The sequence below is a fragment of the Podarcis melisellensis genome, assembly GCF_964234715.1.
Source record: "Podarcis melisellensis genome assembly, chromosome: 14".
In the NCBI taxonomy this organism is placed as follows: domain Eukaryota; kingdom Metazoa; phylum Chordata; class Lepidosauria; order Squamata; family Lacertidae; genus Podarcis; species Podarcis melisellensis.
Window position 1 is genome coordinate 44,818,058 of NC_138546.1, and position 17,874 is coordinate 44,835,931.

Consider the following 17,874-nt stretch of genomic DNA (forward strand, 5'->3'; position numbering starts at 1 on the left):
ATGATCCCTAGCTAGCAGGACCAGTGGCCAGGAATGATGGGAACTGTAGTCTCAAAACATCTGGAGACCCAAGGTTGAGGAAGCCTGTTATGCGGAGTCAGAGTCCACACTGTGTGGCAGCACTTTTCTGGGATTTCAGACAAGTGTCCCTACTGGGTCTACCTGGAGGGGCTGGGATTGAGCCTGGGACCTTCTGCATGCAAAACTGATCATAGAATCCTAGAACCGTAGAGGTGGAAGGGACCCCAAAGGTCATCTAGTACAATCTGCTTTAATGCAATGATGCTCTGCCATTGAGCCACAGCCCTTTTCTCCAAAACAGGAACATAGAAAGATGACTTACCGTATTTTTCGCTCCATAAGACACACTTTTTTCCTCTTAAAATCTAAGAGGAAATGTCTGTGCGTCTTATGGAGAGAATGTGTGGTCCCTGGGGCTGGGGGGGGGGGAACCCAGGCTTCCCTCGCCAGCCCCAACCAGCTCTGGTGGCTTTCCCCACTGCCAGCCCCACAAGCTTTGGGAGGCTTCCGGAGGCTTCGGGATGCCTTCTGCTGAAGCCTGAAGAGCGAGAGGGGTCGGTGTGCACCAGATAGCCACCTGAAGGCTCCAGAGCATGGCCGGAGCTCCCGCTGCACTCTGGAAGCTTCGGGTTCCTTTCACTGAAGGGTAGGTGCCTCTTCAGCTAAGGCACAGCGCCCCTTCAGCTAAGCAGGAGGAGAAATGGAAGGGGCTCCATTTCTCCTGCCGCTTCGCTGAAGGGGAGCTGCGCAGAGAGCTTGTTCTCCCCCTCTAAAACAAGGTGTGCCCTATGGTCAGGTGCATCCTGTAGAGCAAAAAATACGGTAGATCATAGCCAGACACTGGAGAGACCTGTCAGGAGTAAGCATGGACCAATGGTACCAAATAGTATGGGAAACAATAGGAATGGAATTGCCCCCAAAAGACGTTAGATTGTTTTTGTATGCTACAACTGCAGCGAGAATTTTACTTGCCAAAAATTGGAAATCACAGGAAATACCAACAGTGGAGGATAGGCAGATGAAGATGTTGGACTTCTTGAAGCTGGCTGACCTTACTGGAAGAATCTGCGATCGGAGAGAGGAGGAACATCAAAAAGAATGGAAGAAATTTAAGGAATATTTAGTAAAATACAATAATATAATATAAGAGGAAATACTTGCAAGTACTAAATTTGTTTTAGGATTAAATTATGTTGAATGTAAAAGATGATGGATTGAGAATATTATGAAAAGAAAGGAAGTTAGTAATCTGAACAAGTAAATATTATTAGAAGTGGATATTGGAAAACTGCTAAAATGAAATTTAATGAAAATCAGTCAGGAAGGATTTGAGGAAGTCACCTAAAATGGAATGAATTTGGATTTTTAACTGTAAGAAATTCTGAATGTATGTTTGTTTTCTTTTATATATGTTTGTTATTTGTTTGTTATTTTGTGTTGTGTTAAAAATGGAAAATTAATTTGAAAAATTTGAAAAACAACAACAAATAGTATGGGAAACAGCACTACTAGAAATATTAAACAATAAACTGAAACTGACATGGGGATAAACAGAAGAAGACACCTTCACCCCGGTATGGCTCCCCTTTATCACATACACAGCCCAGCAAGACAATGAGAAAAATCCACCAACAGCATACAAATCAATATGGCTAACCTGATCCAAAACACCCACCCACCCCACTCACACACGAAAACAAAGACCACCACAGCCAACCACAAATGAACAGCCACACCCCAGGCCAACCCCAACCTCTCTCACCACCAAAGGAACACAAATGAACAGCAGAGAACCGGCACAAGCGATGCTGACACAAAACCCCACATATATTAAGTATAATACAGTGGTGCCCCGCAAGACGAATGTCTCACAAAACGAAAAACGTGCAAGACGAAAGCGTTTTTCGGTTTTTGCGTCTCTTCACTAGACGAATTTCCCTATGGGCTTGCTTCGCAAGACGAAACGTCTTGCGAGTTCTTGCGAGTTTTTTTTTTCTTTTTCTTAAAGCCGCTAAGCCGTTAATAGCCGCTAAGCTGCTAATAGCCGTGCTTCGCAAGATGAAAAAACTGTAAGACGAAGAGACTCGCGGAACGGATTAATTTCGTCTTGCGAGGCACCACTGTAGAAACATCACCACCTACCCCACCCCCACTCATCTCCCCCCTCTTCCCCCCTATTTTTCCTAATGTCCCAACAAATGAAACTGATTTGTAAAAATGTTACATGGGGGGGGGGGAATATGAGAGAGAGACATTGCACACACTTTTGTAAATCAAGAAAATCTTTAATAAAAAGAAAAAGAAAGAAAGAAAGAAAGAAAGATGATTTCGGCTGAGTCAGGCCAATGGCCCACCTACTGATTTTCATCTATTCCAGTGGTGGAGAACCTCTGGCCCTAATTAGGTCAGAGAGGCCATTTACCACAAACCATGCCCACCTGCACCACACCTGAAATAATATCGTATGTCAGGCGAGGAACAGGTGAAAGTATGGCTGCAAAGGACTGTTTGGGAGCTTAAAGTGCTCTTGATTGTTCCTGGGCAAGTGTAGCTGCACCCCACTGGGATGGCAGCAATAAGGTGTTCCCCATCAATGGCATCCTAGTGCAGTTTTATGACCAATAAACTAAAATAGCTACATTTTAAAAAATAAAGTAAAATGGTATTTACAAGCAAAACTATTGAACTTTACAGATTCCTCCTCCTCTTCCTAGAAATGTGAATGTGGTTCATCCCTACTTCTGAGGAAGCCTTTCATAACATAATTTCATTGCTGCCTTAACAGATTAACAAAAACTTTCCCTCTGAAAAAGCCCTTGATTAACTACATTGCATCCCATTAACATGTTTCTTTGAGGCACCAAAGGGATTTGTTGAAATGGCTACAACTGCCTTACTCCGTTTCATCTCCAGCCTTAGGCCTTGTTTGTTAAGATGATTGCTGCGTTGGTCCCAACGAATGCAAGAGAGAAAACACAGATGTGGCTTCTTCTACTGGGGTAATTTTCTCACTGAGAAAGTGGGCTTGCTGAGCCTGCTCCAAGGCTGTAGCCAGAGTGGAGCGCATAGGTGCACCAATTTATATTGGCCACTGGTTGCCCGCTATTATTATCATTTATTGTTTAGAGTGCTTTATCAATGCACAGAAGAAGAGGAACAGGCCTCTAAGAAGCTCACAAATCTATATATGTGTGTAGTTAAATGAATATTTTCATTTTGATACAAAGCCTTCTCAGTGGTGGCTCCATACTTGTGGAACTCCCTCCCAAGGTATAAACATCTGTGTTGGGAGTAAAGCAACAATGTTTGCAATAAGTTACCTTCACCAGGGGCGATAGACAAAAAGGCAATCTATTTTCCCCTCCCTGATTCCTTCTTGAGTAACTTTCTGTAGGATCTTCTTTTTCAAGCTTCTTTCTTTCCCAAGTCAGCTAGTGTTAAAAAAGGTAAAGGTAAAGGACCCCTGCCAGTTAAGTACAGTCACAAACGACTCTGGGGTTATGGCTCTCATCTCGCTTTACTGGCTGAGGGAGCCAGCGTACAGCTTCCGGGTCATGTGGCCAGCATGACTAAGCCGCTTCCGGCAAAACCAGAAACAGGGCCCCCAAAATACACGTCCGCCACTCGGCCTTGCCTGCCCAAGCATGTGGGGCCCTGGAAAGCTGCCCATGAGAGAACCCTTGGGCTGATTATATGGGATGACTTCAGGTGCAGTTGTTGCTACTATCAAAGCCTCCCTCCTGCAAAAAAAATGCCTTGAGGGTTCAGCAGTCCAGTCTTTCCTGAATTTGGAGACTAATGGGAAGAAAACAGCATCTGTGTGGTTTCACTGTGGATGTCCAGGCCTTTGTTTATCAGCTGACTGCACAGTTGCCTCCTGATTTTGAGCATAGGATTCCAAGCTTTGATACACCAGGACATCTAGAGAATTGTCCTTAAAAAATAAAATAAAATAAATGGAAGTATTTGCTTCTCCCAAATCACATCCAGTACTCGAAAGCTAGGCTCAGTGTGCCTGCCAATGCCTCCAGCTTTTGGACGTCTTCTGCTTGATAATGCAAAGTTGGGAAGTCCTTGTTCCATTCACAAGAGGGCACTCCTAGGCAGGGACAGGCTGTGCCATCCTTTTCATAGGCCCACCCAATGAAGCCACGAGGCTTGCAGAAAGTGTCACTCTTTCCACTTCACCTGTTTGTATAAAACTTGTGTGACAAACTATGCCAAGGTTTCCCCAGGCTTTTCCTCGGGGTTGCCGCTTTTTGAAAATGGAACAGCTTTTGTGTTTTTAAGAGCCTGAAACATGGATTTCCCCTCTCTGATTTATATCCATGTCAGAAAATAGTTTTCAGTTGCTTAAGTCTGCATGTTGAGCTGCTGCTAAAGGCACAGGGGGACCACTCTATAGCATTTATTAATTAAATTTATCATGTTTTATCATGTTTTTAATATTTTTTGGGAGCTGCCCAGAGTGGCTAGGGAAACCCAGCCAGATAGGTAGGGTATAAATAAATTATTATTATTATTATTATTATTAGAGCCACCAAGAGGAATTTCAATACAGAGTGAAAACTTAAAAGAAAAAGTGCATTTAAAGAACCCAGAGCAACGCCAACGCTGCAATCCTACAAACATTCGCTTGGGAGTAAGCCCCACTGAACTAGGTGTAACTTGTTTCAGAGTAGATATAATAGGATTGCCTGGTCTTCGGCTGGTGCATCAGGACCAATATGGGGGTCACAGCCTGCTCCAAGGTGAATTACAATCACAATGCTACCACCTTAGAAATATATTGCAAAATAAAGGAGAAGGTTTGGGTAACCAAATGCATGCTCTGGTTAAAGATGGATTCCTGGTCTGAAAAGGTTGAAAACTGCAGCATAAACCATTTAACGTATAGTTAAAGCTATGGTTTTCCCAGTAGTGATGTATGGAAGTGAGAGCTGGACCATAAAGAAGGCTGATCGCCGAATAATTGATGCTTTTGAATTCTGGTGCTGGAGGAGACTCTTGAGAGTCCCATGGACTGCAAGAAGATCAAACCTATCCATTCTTAAGGAAATCAGCCCTGAGTGCTCACTGGAAGGACAGATTGTGAAGCTGAGGCTCCAATACTTCGGCCACCTCATGAGAAGAGAAGACTCCCTGGAAAAGACCTGATGTTGGGAAAGATTGAGGGCACAAGGAGAAGGGGGCGACAGAGGATGAGATGCTTGGACAGTGTTCTCGAAGCTACAAACATGAGTTTGACCAAGCCTCAGGAGGCAGTGGAAGACAGGAGCGCCTGGCATGCTCTGGTCCATGGGGTCACGAAGAGTTGGACACGACTAAACAACTAAACAACAACAACAAACCATTTTGTTGCAATGTTCAAACCACCAAAAAGCTTGGGGGAAATAGAGATGGTCTGATAGTTTGCCAAAAGGGATGGGGAATCAACTGAGCTCCCCAGGAAAAGACATCCCTCGGATTGAACTCGATATATACAAGTTGTTCAGTTGTTGCCGTTCTGACAAGTCAAGGTTCATCTTCAAGTCTTGTGTAAGGAGTCAACTTTATCACTAAGGTTTGAGGGTGAAACAGCTACATCACTCTGAATGAATAGAAAAACAAATAGCAAATCTCAGCTCTGGCTTCACTTGTGGGCTAAGAACACTGAAAGGCAGCTGCCGCCATCCTGGCCCATCTAATTCCATGTTTCCCTACTTTCTTCATAGGAGGTTGATTGGCTCCTCAGCCCCACAAAGGAAGGCGAGACACCCATGGATAATCCAGCCTTGCTTGTTACAATGCTGCTTGTATTTCTTTCTGTCCGTTTTGTAATATTGTAAGATGCCTCCCGTGCTCCTCTGCTGGAGTGGGAAGGTGGGCTCAAAGCCTTGTAATAAAAATTATGCTGCTTTTAAATCAAAATAACTACATGTGTTTTCAAGGTTTGGGGTTCTTTCACTCCCTTTTTTTTTCTTTCAAAAAAGAAAGAAAGAAGAAAGAAAGACTTGCATTCTCATAAGATTTTTCTACACTACCAGGGATGCAGACCTGAACCTTTTAAGACACAATCCTTTTAGACATCTTTTTTTAAAAAAATAAATTATACAGAAAGCCAGGCTTTTGATTACCAGATTCTTTCCATCTTTCCAGACTCTGATGTCGCAATGTTCCCCTTTGTTATGTACCCATAAAGCAGTGCCTCACATTATCCACTAAGGGGCTGTAATTTACGCAAAGAGGACTTCATTATAGCCAAAATGAAGGAAGGTCATTTTCTCTCCCTTTCTGGCTTGCATTTGGTTTTTCTTCCTGCTTATCACTCTTGCCAGTTGCATGAGAGCAGGTGGGAGGAAACTTTAGTCCTCCTGATGTTGCCAAACTCCAGCTCCCTTCAGGACCAGCAAGCATGGCCAATGGCCAGGGGCTTTGGGAACTACTGTTCAGTAATGTTTGGAAGGCCAAAGGATCCTTTACATGATTAAGTGGGCACAAGATATTGGTCATAACATTATGTTTGCTGACTGGGAAAAGTTGTGGACCACCGGTATGAAATTTATGGCATGTAATGCCCTAAGAGAGAATATTATGAAAATGATTTATAGGTGGTACATGACCCCAGTCAAGCTTGCAAAAATTTACCACTTATCTGATAATAAATGTTGGAAATGTAAAGAGACTGAAGGTACATTCTTTCACCTTTGGTGGACATGCCCAAAGATTAAGGCTTTCTGGGAAATGATATACAATGAAATGAAAAAGGTATTTAAATATACCTTCCTGAAGAAACCAGAGGCCTTTCTCCTGGGTATGGTCGGCCAATTGGTGCCAAAGAAGGACAGAACATTCTTTATGTATGCTACAACAGCAGCAAGAATACTCATCGCAGAGTATTGGAAGACACAAGATTTACCCACCTTGGAAGAATGGCAGATGAAGGTGATAGACTACATGGGACTGGCAGAAATGACCGGCAGAATCCGAGACCAGGGAAGAGAGACAGCGGAAGAAGATTGGAAGAAATTTAAGGACTATCTTAGGAAACATTGCAAAATTAATGAATGCTAGAATGACGTTGGTTTAGAAATTATGTGGTTCCCAGCTGTAATGGTTTAAGTAAATAGAAAAGAAAGGTTAAAAACTAAATGGAAAATAAGGGAGAGGATTTGCTGAATTAATAATTAGAAATTGGAATACAGAAAGGGGAGGTATGAGGAAGTCGGGGAAGTAAGGTATAAGAAAATAAGGGAATGAAATTATACTTGTTTTTTGTTTGTGTTTGTTTGTATTGTTGTTTTGTTTTGTTTTTATATAATTTTTGAAACTTTAATAAATATCTATTAAAACAAAGGATCCTTTACAGCAGCATTCTCCAACTGGGTGCCCTCCAAATGTTGTTGGGCCATCAGCCCTGACCAACATGCCAGCAGCCGATGGAAGGCACCAGGTTAGGAAGGACAGCTTTAGAACTCTTAACAGAGGCAGAGCCATGTCGCAAGAGACTACTGCTGGCCTCCAGTGGCTGCGGATATGTTATCTGGCTACATTCAAGGGATGTGTTTTAATTTCGAAGGCCCTTCAGATCTTGGGTCCAGGATACCTTAAGGACCACCTATCACAGAGATCATTAGAGGAGTCTCTGGGAATGGTCCCCCATGGCTCAAATCCAACAGAAGCTGTGCATATTCAGGATGGTGGGCCTAACTCTGTGGAACGCCCTCCTAGCTAAGATTAGACAGGCCCCTCTCCCTGTTGAACCGCAGGTGCACGACAAAGACCTTTCTATCTCCACAGTTATGTTAAGGAAGTTTCCCTGTTTTTGCAATTAATTTTAATTACCGTACTTGTGCTATTTTATATCTACTGCTCACATACAAACGGAAAAGTGTGTGCTTTTCAATTTGTATGTGAGCAGTACTGGCTGAGGGAGCCGACGTTTGTCCGCAGACAGTTTTTCTGGGTCATGTGGCCAGCATGACTAAGCCGCTTCTGGCGAAACCAGAGCAGTGGACAGAAACATCATTTACCTTCCCCCTGGAGCAGTACCTATTTATCTACTTGCACTTTGATGTGCTTTTGAACTGCTAGGTTGGTAGGAACTGGGACCGAGCAACGGGAGCTCACCCCGTCGTGGGGATTCGAATCACCGACCTTCTGATCAGCAAGCCCAAGAGGCTCAGTGGTTTAGACCACAGCGCCACCCGCGTCAGTAGGGGAAGCTTAATCCATCAATGCATCTTTGTGCCAGGAAAAGGCAGAGAAGTACAGGCTAATGGCAGAAACAAATAAGTTGTTTTAAGCAGCACGATGAAAAACGTCACACAGATCATTCATGTCATATTTGAAATTTGAAAAGCTAGACTTTTTGAGGCTGGCTTTAAATCCTCGGATTGGCCAGATTGCATGTAAGACCAGGATGATCTCAGTGCCATTCTGATGCCGAAAGGATCCCATGTGGGCTACCCAAAATAGGAGGATCATGTGAACAATCCTATTTAAGGAGTTCTTCACATCATCTTCCTGTTATAGCTCTCCTGCCAAGCATGGTGTGGGTTAATCAGGGGACATGAATGCAGAATCACAGGCATGGACAACCTTTGGCCCTCCAGGTGTTACTGGACTCCGACTCCCATCACCCTCAGCTAATGGCCAGAGATTTATGGGAGTTGGAGTCATAGAATCATAGAATTGTAGAGTTGGAAGGGACCCCGAGGGTCACCTAGTCCAACCCAACAACAAATGGGAGGGCCAGAGGTTGTCCACCCTGCAGGATCAACATTTTAAAAAATACACTAACAGTACAATCCTAGATTCAGGTAGGTAGCCGTGTTGGTCTGACTGTAGGAATGATCACTGGGTTGTGGAGCACTCTCCCTCCCATGGGCAGCCTCAGCTGTCTGCACGTGTGACCTTGGGGTGCGGGGCACACTCCCCCTCACAGATAAAGCCACAGCTGTCTGAACATCTTGCCCTCTGTCTAACCTTTTGCGGTCTCAGAAGTCTGCCGTGTCCTGTCTGTGACCTTTGTCTCTGAGACCTTTGTCTCCTTCGTCATACATGGTGCAAGGGGAAAATGACGCAGTGGAAACAGGTGCCAAAATAACTTTGTGCTACCCCACGATTTCGGGACTGGAAGATGTGTATAGGACACAGTCCAAAATGTATCTGCCTGGGTTTGCATATTGTGTCAATAAAAGGAGCCTCCATAGAGCTCTTGCAGCTTGCTTGTGCACAGCTCACCTGCATTATCAGCTCATGTCCTTCACTTCATCTGACACAGTAGAAATATATATATATTGTCCAGTAGCACCTTAGAGGCCAACTTAGTTTGTTCTTGGTATGAGCTTTCGTGTGCATGCACACTTCTTCAGATACACTGATACAGAAGTCACCAGACCCTTATATATAGTGAGAGGGTGGAGAGGGGTATTACTCAGAAGGGCGGTGGGAACAGGTGATTGGCTGATAGGTGTGGTAAACCTGTTGAGGACTGCAATTGGTCTTACAGAAAAAAGCAAGGGATGAGATGGCCAAAAATTGCTTTATCGTGTACATATAATGAGATAAGAATCCAATGTCTTTATTCAGACCAGGTCTCTTCATGGTTTTAAGTTTGGTAATAAGTTGTAATTCGGCAACCTCTCTTTCCAGTCTATTTCTGAAATTCTTTTGTGATATGACAGCTACTTTAAGATCTTGTATAGAATGTCCTGGGAGATTGAAGTGTTCTCCTACTGGTACTCTTTCTTGTGATTCCTGATGTCATATTTACAATCCCACACATCTCCAGCCAGAAGTCAATGTTCCCCCAAGGCAGGCTACAACCAGGGATTCTGACACAGACCAAGGTCTAAAGGGTCCAAGACAGATAATGTGGCCCGAGATGGCCAGGATCTAATCTGCTCAGGTGAAGGAACCAAGTCTGGAGCAACAGCTGTTTGAGCTAGGACAGGCAGTCAGTACAACTCGCACCATTATCCTTGACTGTTGGCTATGCTGGCAGGGACTGATGGGCTTTGTAGTCCAACAACATATGGGGGGATCACATGTCCTCCACCGCTGCTCACAATGGGGCTTGGTCTCAAGTAAGTGGGTGTTGTGAAGATTTCAAGGTACAATTTCTTGGGGAGGGGATCATGTTTTTAATGACAACATTTGCCATTCTTAGGTTTTTCCCCCCGTATAGTGTTAGGTAGGAGGTGTGGTACTGGCAAACATGTTACAGCCCCCTAAAGTGTGCTCAAGTGAAGAGAAAAGGCAGCCGCTCTCTTCCTTGCTTCTAGAATCCCATCCCCCCCCCAATTACTCACAAAACTCCAGAAACTGGGTATTTTTAGATCCATACGTTTCAAAATAAACCCTCTCACCTAATCCTGTTAAGCGAGACCTGCAAATCTTCGGAAGTGGAAACCTACTGGGGGAAAGGAGCCTTATGAAAAGGTATACATTATTTCCCAGGATTTGTGAAGAGGCTCTGCAGAAGCTTTTGTTTTGGGAAGCAAAAGAACAACAGAGAGGTATGGCTCTTTTTGCCTCTGTAACAGCAGCAGGGATATAGTTCGCTGCCAGGGCATCTACCTTGCATGTCGAAGGTCTCAGCTTCAGTCCCTAGTGTCTCCTGGCAGGGCTGGGGAAAGCTCCAACTTGAAACTCTTGGGAGCCACTTCCAGACAGAGACTATTGAACTGGATTTACCAGTGGGCTGACTCTGTCTGTATAAGGCAGCTTTCTATGTAGTCAGATCAGAGACATTCTGCATGCACTCTCGGTCTATCAGTGGTGAACACATGGGAGTGTCATCCTGGCAAGCAGAGCATCACATGCACATTGTACAGAAGAGCCATGCAGGATCAGACCAGAGTCCCGTCTACTCTCGCATCCTGCTTCAACCAGGGCAGAGGCTTCTAAGGAAGACCACGAGCAAGGCATGCAAACAGCAGCTCACTCTTACTGTTTTGCCACCCCCCCCCAGCTGGCAGTCAGTTACACTCCTCCTGCAAATGGAGGTTCTTTTGAGTTGTCATAGCTGATAGGACATTGACAGGTCTCTCTTTCTCCATGCATTTGGCCAATCCCCTTTGAAAGCTGTCGCATCCTGCAGCGAGGAGTCCCTCAGATTAACTGTTTGCAGTGTGGGGGAAAAATATACTTCCTTTGACTATCCCGGATCTACCATTTCACCCATTTTACAGGGTGATCCTAAGTCCTGGTGTTATAGGAGAAGGAAAATATTCTTTTTTTTCCCTTTTCAATTTCCCCCCAACTTTACAAATCTCTCTCATGTACGCTATTACTCATAATTTCCCATAATATATGCAAATACTATTCGTTTTCACTGGGCTCACATCATTCAGCTTCGTGAGTTTGGAGCTTTCTTAGCACAATTTTGATTTCTGCCTGTCTATACGATGTCCGGAGAAGGTGATATAGCACAAACGTCTGGTCCAGAAATATTAGTTAATACGTTATGCAATTGCATTCCTGCCATGGAAGTCTTCCTCCCAGTTGATATTTCTCAGCCCGTTGTAAATAAGGTCAGAGAAGAACTTCCTCCCTCTAATAAATCATTCAAAGTGCATACAGCCCGATCAATCCACCCTTTTGCACATAATTGCTTTATTCTCAGTGCCTAGTGATGGATTGTTCCAGGTTGGAAAGAGCACATGGGGAAATGGGTCAAAATGTAAGCTTTGCGCAATTACTCACCCACTGTATCTAGTAGCAAATTCAGCTGGAGGGGCTTCACTCCCCGCCCCCCGTCCAGAAGATGTTTATATATTAATGTTGCTGGACCATAAGGTGAGTCCTGCCTTTCTAGCATTCATTCACCCCCCAGCTGCCTGATGAGAGATAAGCTTTCCCATCTCCTGAAAGATGACCCTGTGTACCTCTTCAGATAGGGACGCGGGTGGCGCTGTGGGTAAAACCTCAGCGCCTAGGACTTGCTGATCGCATGGTCGGCGGTTCGAATCCCCGCGGTGGGGTGCGCTCCCGTCGTTCGGTCCCAGCGCCTGCCAACCTAGCAATTCGAAAGCACCTCCGGGTGCAAGTAGATAAATAGGGACTGCTTACCAGCGGGAAGGTAAACAGCATTCCGTGTGCTGCGCTGGCTCGCCAGATGCAGCTTGTCACACTGGCCACGTGACCCGGAAGTGTCTGCGGACAGCGCTGGCTCCCGGCCTATAGAGTGAGATGAACGCACAACCCTAGAGTCTGGCAAGACTGGCCCGTACGGGCAGGGGTACCTTTACCTTTACCTTACCTCTTGAGATGCTATACCACTAGAGAGGTCCATCTGCTTTCGGGGGCAGAGAAGACTATGCTATTCCATTGAGCTACTGAGAACTGTTGCCTCCTTGAAAGATTATTTCAATCTGTGGCAATTTTTTATTTTTGTTTTTATTTAAGCATTTTCCATATCTTAGTGCATCAGTTATACAATTGTCTTCATTTTTCTGCGTCAATTTTTAATTCTGATGCTTTGGGGTTTTTTTTAATCATACAGTACACACTGAATATACTGAAAGTTGGGAAATAAATGAGAACACTAAATTAAACCTTTAAAAAAGAAGATGCTACTTAGAGCAGTAGCCTCTCAGGTTCTGATTCAAATTGCTCTCTTAGTTTACCAGGTTAAATAGCTGTGTGGGGAGAGGTCATTCCCAGTGGCAGAGCACATCCTTTGCCTACCAAAACTCCCAGGTATTCCCTTGATCTTTCAAACAGAGTCTCCAGTTTTAATTGTGGAGTTGTTTTCATAGATTGTTTTTATTGCAGAACTGGCACTTTTACTGGCAGCACATAATACTTGTTCCGCCATTTTAAGAAATCAAACTTTTATTCTAGCAGCACCTAAACTTTAGAACCTTCTGCCTATTATCATCAGGCAAACAACTCGACCCTTTTTGATTAAAATAGTTTTGTTTAAGCAAGCCTATCTCAACGGGTTTTATTTCTTTTTAGCTTGTGTTGTGTTAAATCATATTTTAAATATTTTTATTACCTGTGCTTAACTGTTTTTAAATCAATATTTGTAATGCTTTGTTTTATATTGTTGTAAACCACTTGGGGTTTGTTTGTTTGTTTTTTAGTCTAGCAGGATATAAATTTTGCTAAACAAATACAATAAAAGTGCACATTTTAAATATGATAATTTGTATTTTAATGTTTGTGCAACTGATTGTTATATTTGTAAAACTCTTAGAAGACTATTTTGACATTAAGTAGTATATAAATTAATTTTTAAAAGCATCCCTGTCATCCTTGATGCCTTCTGTTGAAGGATATAACGTACCAATCTCACTGCCAATCAGAGATGGACCAGTGGTCTGACTCAGTATAAAGCAGTTGGTGATGTTCATATGCACAGTATTTTTCAATGCATTTCTGGTTTAAGGCGCCAGAAACAGGATGTGCTTATGTCAGAGGTTGGAAAGGATGGACTCAAAGGATCCTTTCTAAGATTCCTTCTTGATTTGATGCACCAGTCAATCAGGCCAGATTTCCAATCTGCATTGGGTATTGTTTTTATTCTTTTGCATTGACCAATTATCTTCATTTCCTCATAAGAGACTCTACAATTGCAAGAGCAAGGGAGAGACAGCAAAAACCTTTTGGTCCCCAAATTTCCAGGAACTGCCTTCATCAACCTGCCTCCTGACAGGTGTTCTGGACTACAATTCCCATCAGTCCCAGCCAGCACTTGCAGTCTGTAATATACAGAGGATATCAGGTTAATGAACGCTTGTCTTGGGAGCAGCTGAGTTAAGCCTTTAACATTGCAGAAGACTCTACTTGAGGTTTGCAATTGCAGGCACAGTTGCTCTGGAGTAAGCACCATTGAATGCAATGGGGGCTTACTTTCTGAATACACAACATTGGTGGAAGCTGGTCAATTAGGGCAAACGGGGCATTGCCCCACCTACCTCAATCTGCACTCAGCCAGCCCCCAGTGACCTGTCTTTTTTCTTACAACCAGTCCAGAAAGTGGCACTGCCTGTCCACTTCCCCCTCCTTGGTTTCTGTTGTGCCCTTGTCGAATTCAGCAGGGATGGGGACAGAACTAGACTACACCTGCCATTGGCTCTGGCTCCACCTACTGTTGGCCTCCTGCCTTACATCTTACCAGCCCCAACGGGCACTAACCACCATGAAGCTCTGTGCCGCTGCAACAGAGACAAAAGGCTTCGGTCCTAGCGCTCCTGCCATTCTATAGACACGTCTACTCAGATGTAAGTTTCACCAGGGGTTCCTGCAGACTTTAAAATAATTTTTATTTATTTGCAGTGGGCACGTACAGTGCAGCATGGTCTCGACACACTGGTGGATTTAGCCCGCTTTGCGTTTGCATCTCTGCTGTCTGCACGGGCTACAGCGCCACAAAAGCAGGACAACACGAAACGTAGACATCTGTGGCTGCTGAGGTTGGCGGGAGTTGCAGTCCAAATCATCTGAAGGGCACTAGGTTGGCGAAGGTGGAGAGCCAAGAACCTTGCCCGCCTTTACTCGGGAGTAAGTTCCGGGGTCTTCAATGGGGCTTACTCCTAGCTGAGCGCAGCACTGCAGCTTTCCATGAGCAAATGATAGCACTTGAGGGACAAGGAGTGTGTGTGTGTGTGTGTGTGTGTGAGAGAGAGAGAGAGAGAGAGAGAGAGAGAGAGAGAAAGAGAGAGAGAGAGAGAGAGAGAGAGAGAGAGAGGGGTGAGCATCAGGGGCTTTTGGATTTCCTTGCGCTCCCTCGTCCTTCCGCCCGCGATCCCCCGCTCCAGGCAGCAGCCGAGGCGCCCCAGCCCGCGCCCGAGACGCGCACGCCCACCCGGCGTCCGAGGCGTTGCCCTTTTAAGAAGCCCGGCTGCCAGCTCAGGTAGGCAGAGCCCATTGGCAGCGGTGGCTCCTATGGCAACCCAATCGGATCAGCTGGCTTCATGAATATTCCCAGGACCAGGAGCTGCCTGCATGAGGAATCAGGGATGGCAGCAGCAGCAGCAGTGATGTAAGCGGCGCCCGGGCGCTGGATGCTGCTGCAGGTTGCTCGCGCGCTCCTTGTTTATCGCGGGCCGCCGTCGAGGCCGCGGAGGGGCGAGGGGCCCTTGTGGCGCGGGGGCTGCCGGCGGCGGGGATCGCCCTCCTCGGCTCCTCAGCAGGTGTTGCTCCGTCCCTCCTCCCCGTCCGCCTCCTGATCACCCTCCTTCTCATTATTATGTCTGCTTCGCCGGAGACGCGGCTGCCCGGGCGCCTATGGAAGCCGCCGCCGCCGCCGAGATGCAGCCGTGGCGAGCGCTGAGGAGCCGCCGGCTGGGTGTCCCGCTGCCCCGGGGGGCTGTGCAGCAGCAGCAGGCGGCGGACGGAAGGGTCACCGCGGCGGCGGCTCAGTGGGACGCCAGCTAGCCAGCCCGGGGAGGGGCTCTCCGCCTGGCGCACCCCGCTGCCCTTTCGGAAGCGCTGCATCCTCGACCCGGCGCAACCCCGGGAGGACAGGAGAAGGATGGGTGGTCCTCGGTGTGGCGCTCTGGCTGCGGAGCTGAGCGAGACCCCGTTTTAGAAGCTCCTTGAGGAGGGCGCGGGTTGGGCAGGCGCGGAAGAGAGCCGAGGGGGTCCCCACCGCCAGCCGCCGGCCTGCAAGCAGGTCTCCCCCGCCCTCCCCCACCTCTCCCCGAGCGCGCGGCCATGGACAGGCTGCCGCCGTCGATGCGCAAGCGATTATACAGCCTCCCGCAGCAGATCGGCCCCAAAGCGTCGATCATGGACGAGGAGGACGAAGAAGCCGGTGGAGAAGGAGGAAGAGGAGGAAGCGGCTGCAGTGGCGGCGGCTCCGACAAGGACGCCCGTCGCAAAAGCATCAAGCTGAGGCCCTTGGCGTCGGCGCCGCCAGGGGGAGCCCGGGGGCAAGGGGCAGGAGAGCCCTCGAGGCCCGGCGTCGGGGATGCGGGCGGCGGACTCTTGGAAAGCGGAGAGGCGGCGGCGGCGGCTTCGTCGGCTGCCTCGGGGGCGCCGGGCTGCCGGGGCAGCAGCAAGAGCAGCACCAACGGGGACTGCCGGCGTTTCAAGGGGAGCCTCTCGTCTCTGGCCAGCCGCCACCCGCACGACTCGGGCGAGGAGCGCCGCCTGATCAGCAGCGAAGGGGACGCGGCGTCCCCCGGCGACGAGCGCAGCCCCCCGGACCTGTCGGACACCGAGCTGGGACCCCCCGCTTCCTCGACCCCGGCGGCAGCCTCGTCCTGCTCGTCCCCGCCGGACCCTCCGCCTCCTCCCTCTGCGTCCGCCTTCGTGAAAGTGGAAGGGGGCGGGGGTCCCGACGGAGCGGGAGGGGGCGCCGACCAGATCACCCCGGACGACGAGCAGCGGCTGGGCCAGGCTGGCTTCATGCAGAGGCAATTCGGGGCGATGCTGCAGCCGGGGGTCAACAAATTCTCCTTGAGGATGTTTGGCAGCCAAAAGGCCGTGGAGAGGGAGCAGGAAAGGGTTAAGTCCGCCGGCTTCTGGATCATCCACCCGTACAGCGATTTCAGGTAAAAAGGGGAAAGTGGGGAGGATGAAGCCCCTCCCCTATCTCCGCCTCCCCCACCCCACCCTTACCCAGCCACAGGTAACGTTTGGCACTAAGCGATGCAGTTAGGCAGTTGGGGGCAGTGGCGTAGCATGGGTTGTCAGCACCCGGGGCAAGTAATTTGCACCCCCCAACCCGTGGATTTGCGCCCCCTACCCCGTGGATTTGCGCCCCTAACCCTAACTCCCAGATTTTGCGCCCGGTGCGGCCGCCCCCCTGCACCCCCCACGCTACGCCACTGGTTGGGGGGCTCTGCACTGAATAGCCGTGGGAGTCTCCCCCTCTTTAGTTCGAGCTAACGAAGTCCTACTCAGAGTAGACGGCTGCAGAAGTCACGGTGACTCTTTCCAGCGTTTGGGGTTTTGCAGTTGGCGCATCAGGTGTAAAAAACATACACGGGAGGCGTTTCCCAGTCAAGTTGCCTTTTTGAAGTCACCGTGCAGTTGGCGCATATTAATTTTGGAGTCGGGCAAAGCGTGGGTTATCAGCACCCGGGGCAAGGCAAGTAATTTGCGCCCCCTAACCCGTGGATTTGCGCCCCCTAACCCGTGGATTTCCCTAACCCCCAGATGTTGCGCCCGGTGCGGCCGGCCCCCCCTGCACCCCCCACGCTACGCCACTGGAGTCGGGATGCACACATTGGGTTGTATCCAACTAAGTCCCATTCAGAGCAGATCTACTGAAATGAATGGATTGGGTCCTTTCGTTTCAATGAGCCTACTTTGAGTAGGGCTAACACGGGCAACAGCTGTGCACCCCCTTCCCTGACTTTGAATGGTCTTTCTCTGCCCCCAAACTCTTGTCCTGACAGAGACTCCATCTGCCCCAGTTTCCCCAGTTGCATAGAGGGCATCACTGGTGGAGGAGGATGAATCCCTCCTTGAAGATACCACTAAAGTTTTACATCACAACATCCTTCAACTCTCACATTTGAAAAGCAACCTCTCCATCTTCTGGCGTCAAAATGATGGGTTGTCACCAATGTTACTCCTGCCCTGTTGGAATGAATGGACTCAATTCACTTAGGTCCTTTAATTCCAATGGGTCTTCTCTGAGTAGGGCTTGGATACAGCCCATGAATGAGATGTATGTGTGCAATGACTCCAAAAGGACAAGGTGACGGGGAAATTTCTACTGCCCTTATTTCTGTGCACCTGATGCACCAACTGCAAAGCCTCAAACCTTGGAGAGAGTCATTGTGACTTCTTTGAACAGATCACAGACGTGCTTACTCGGAAGTAAGACCCTTGTGTTCAATTACTTCCTAATAAGGTTGCAAGAACTGTAGAATTCCCTTCTTGGGACTTGCCTGGTGAAACTCA

The 17,874-nt window shown here is 47.5% G+C and overlaps 1 protein-coding gene across 2 annotated transcripts in view; it reads left to right on the top strand.

The window, feature by feature from the left end:
* The first annotated feature begins 14,853 nt into the window (after positions 1 to 14,853).
* Positions 14,854 to 17,874, top strand: part of HCN4 (hyperpolarization activated cyclic nucleotide gated potassium channel 4) — a 137,602-nt gene continuing 134,581 nt past the window's right edge. For both annotated transcript variants that reach the window (XM_081887610.1, XM_081887611.1), the window contains exon 1: positions 14,854 to 16,514. In XM_081887610.1, coding sequence (XP_081743736.1) covers positions 15,673 to 16,514 — 842 coding nt within the window. In that variant the 5' untranslated portion in view covers positions 14,854 to 15,672. The remainder of the gene's footprint in view (positions 16,515 to 17,874) is intronic.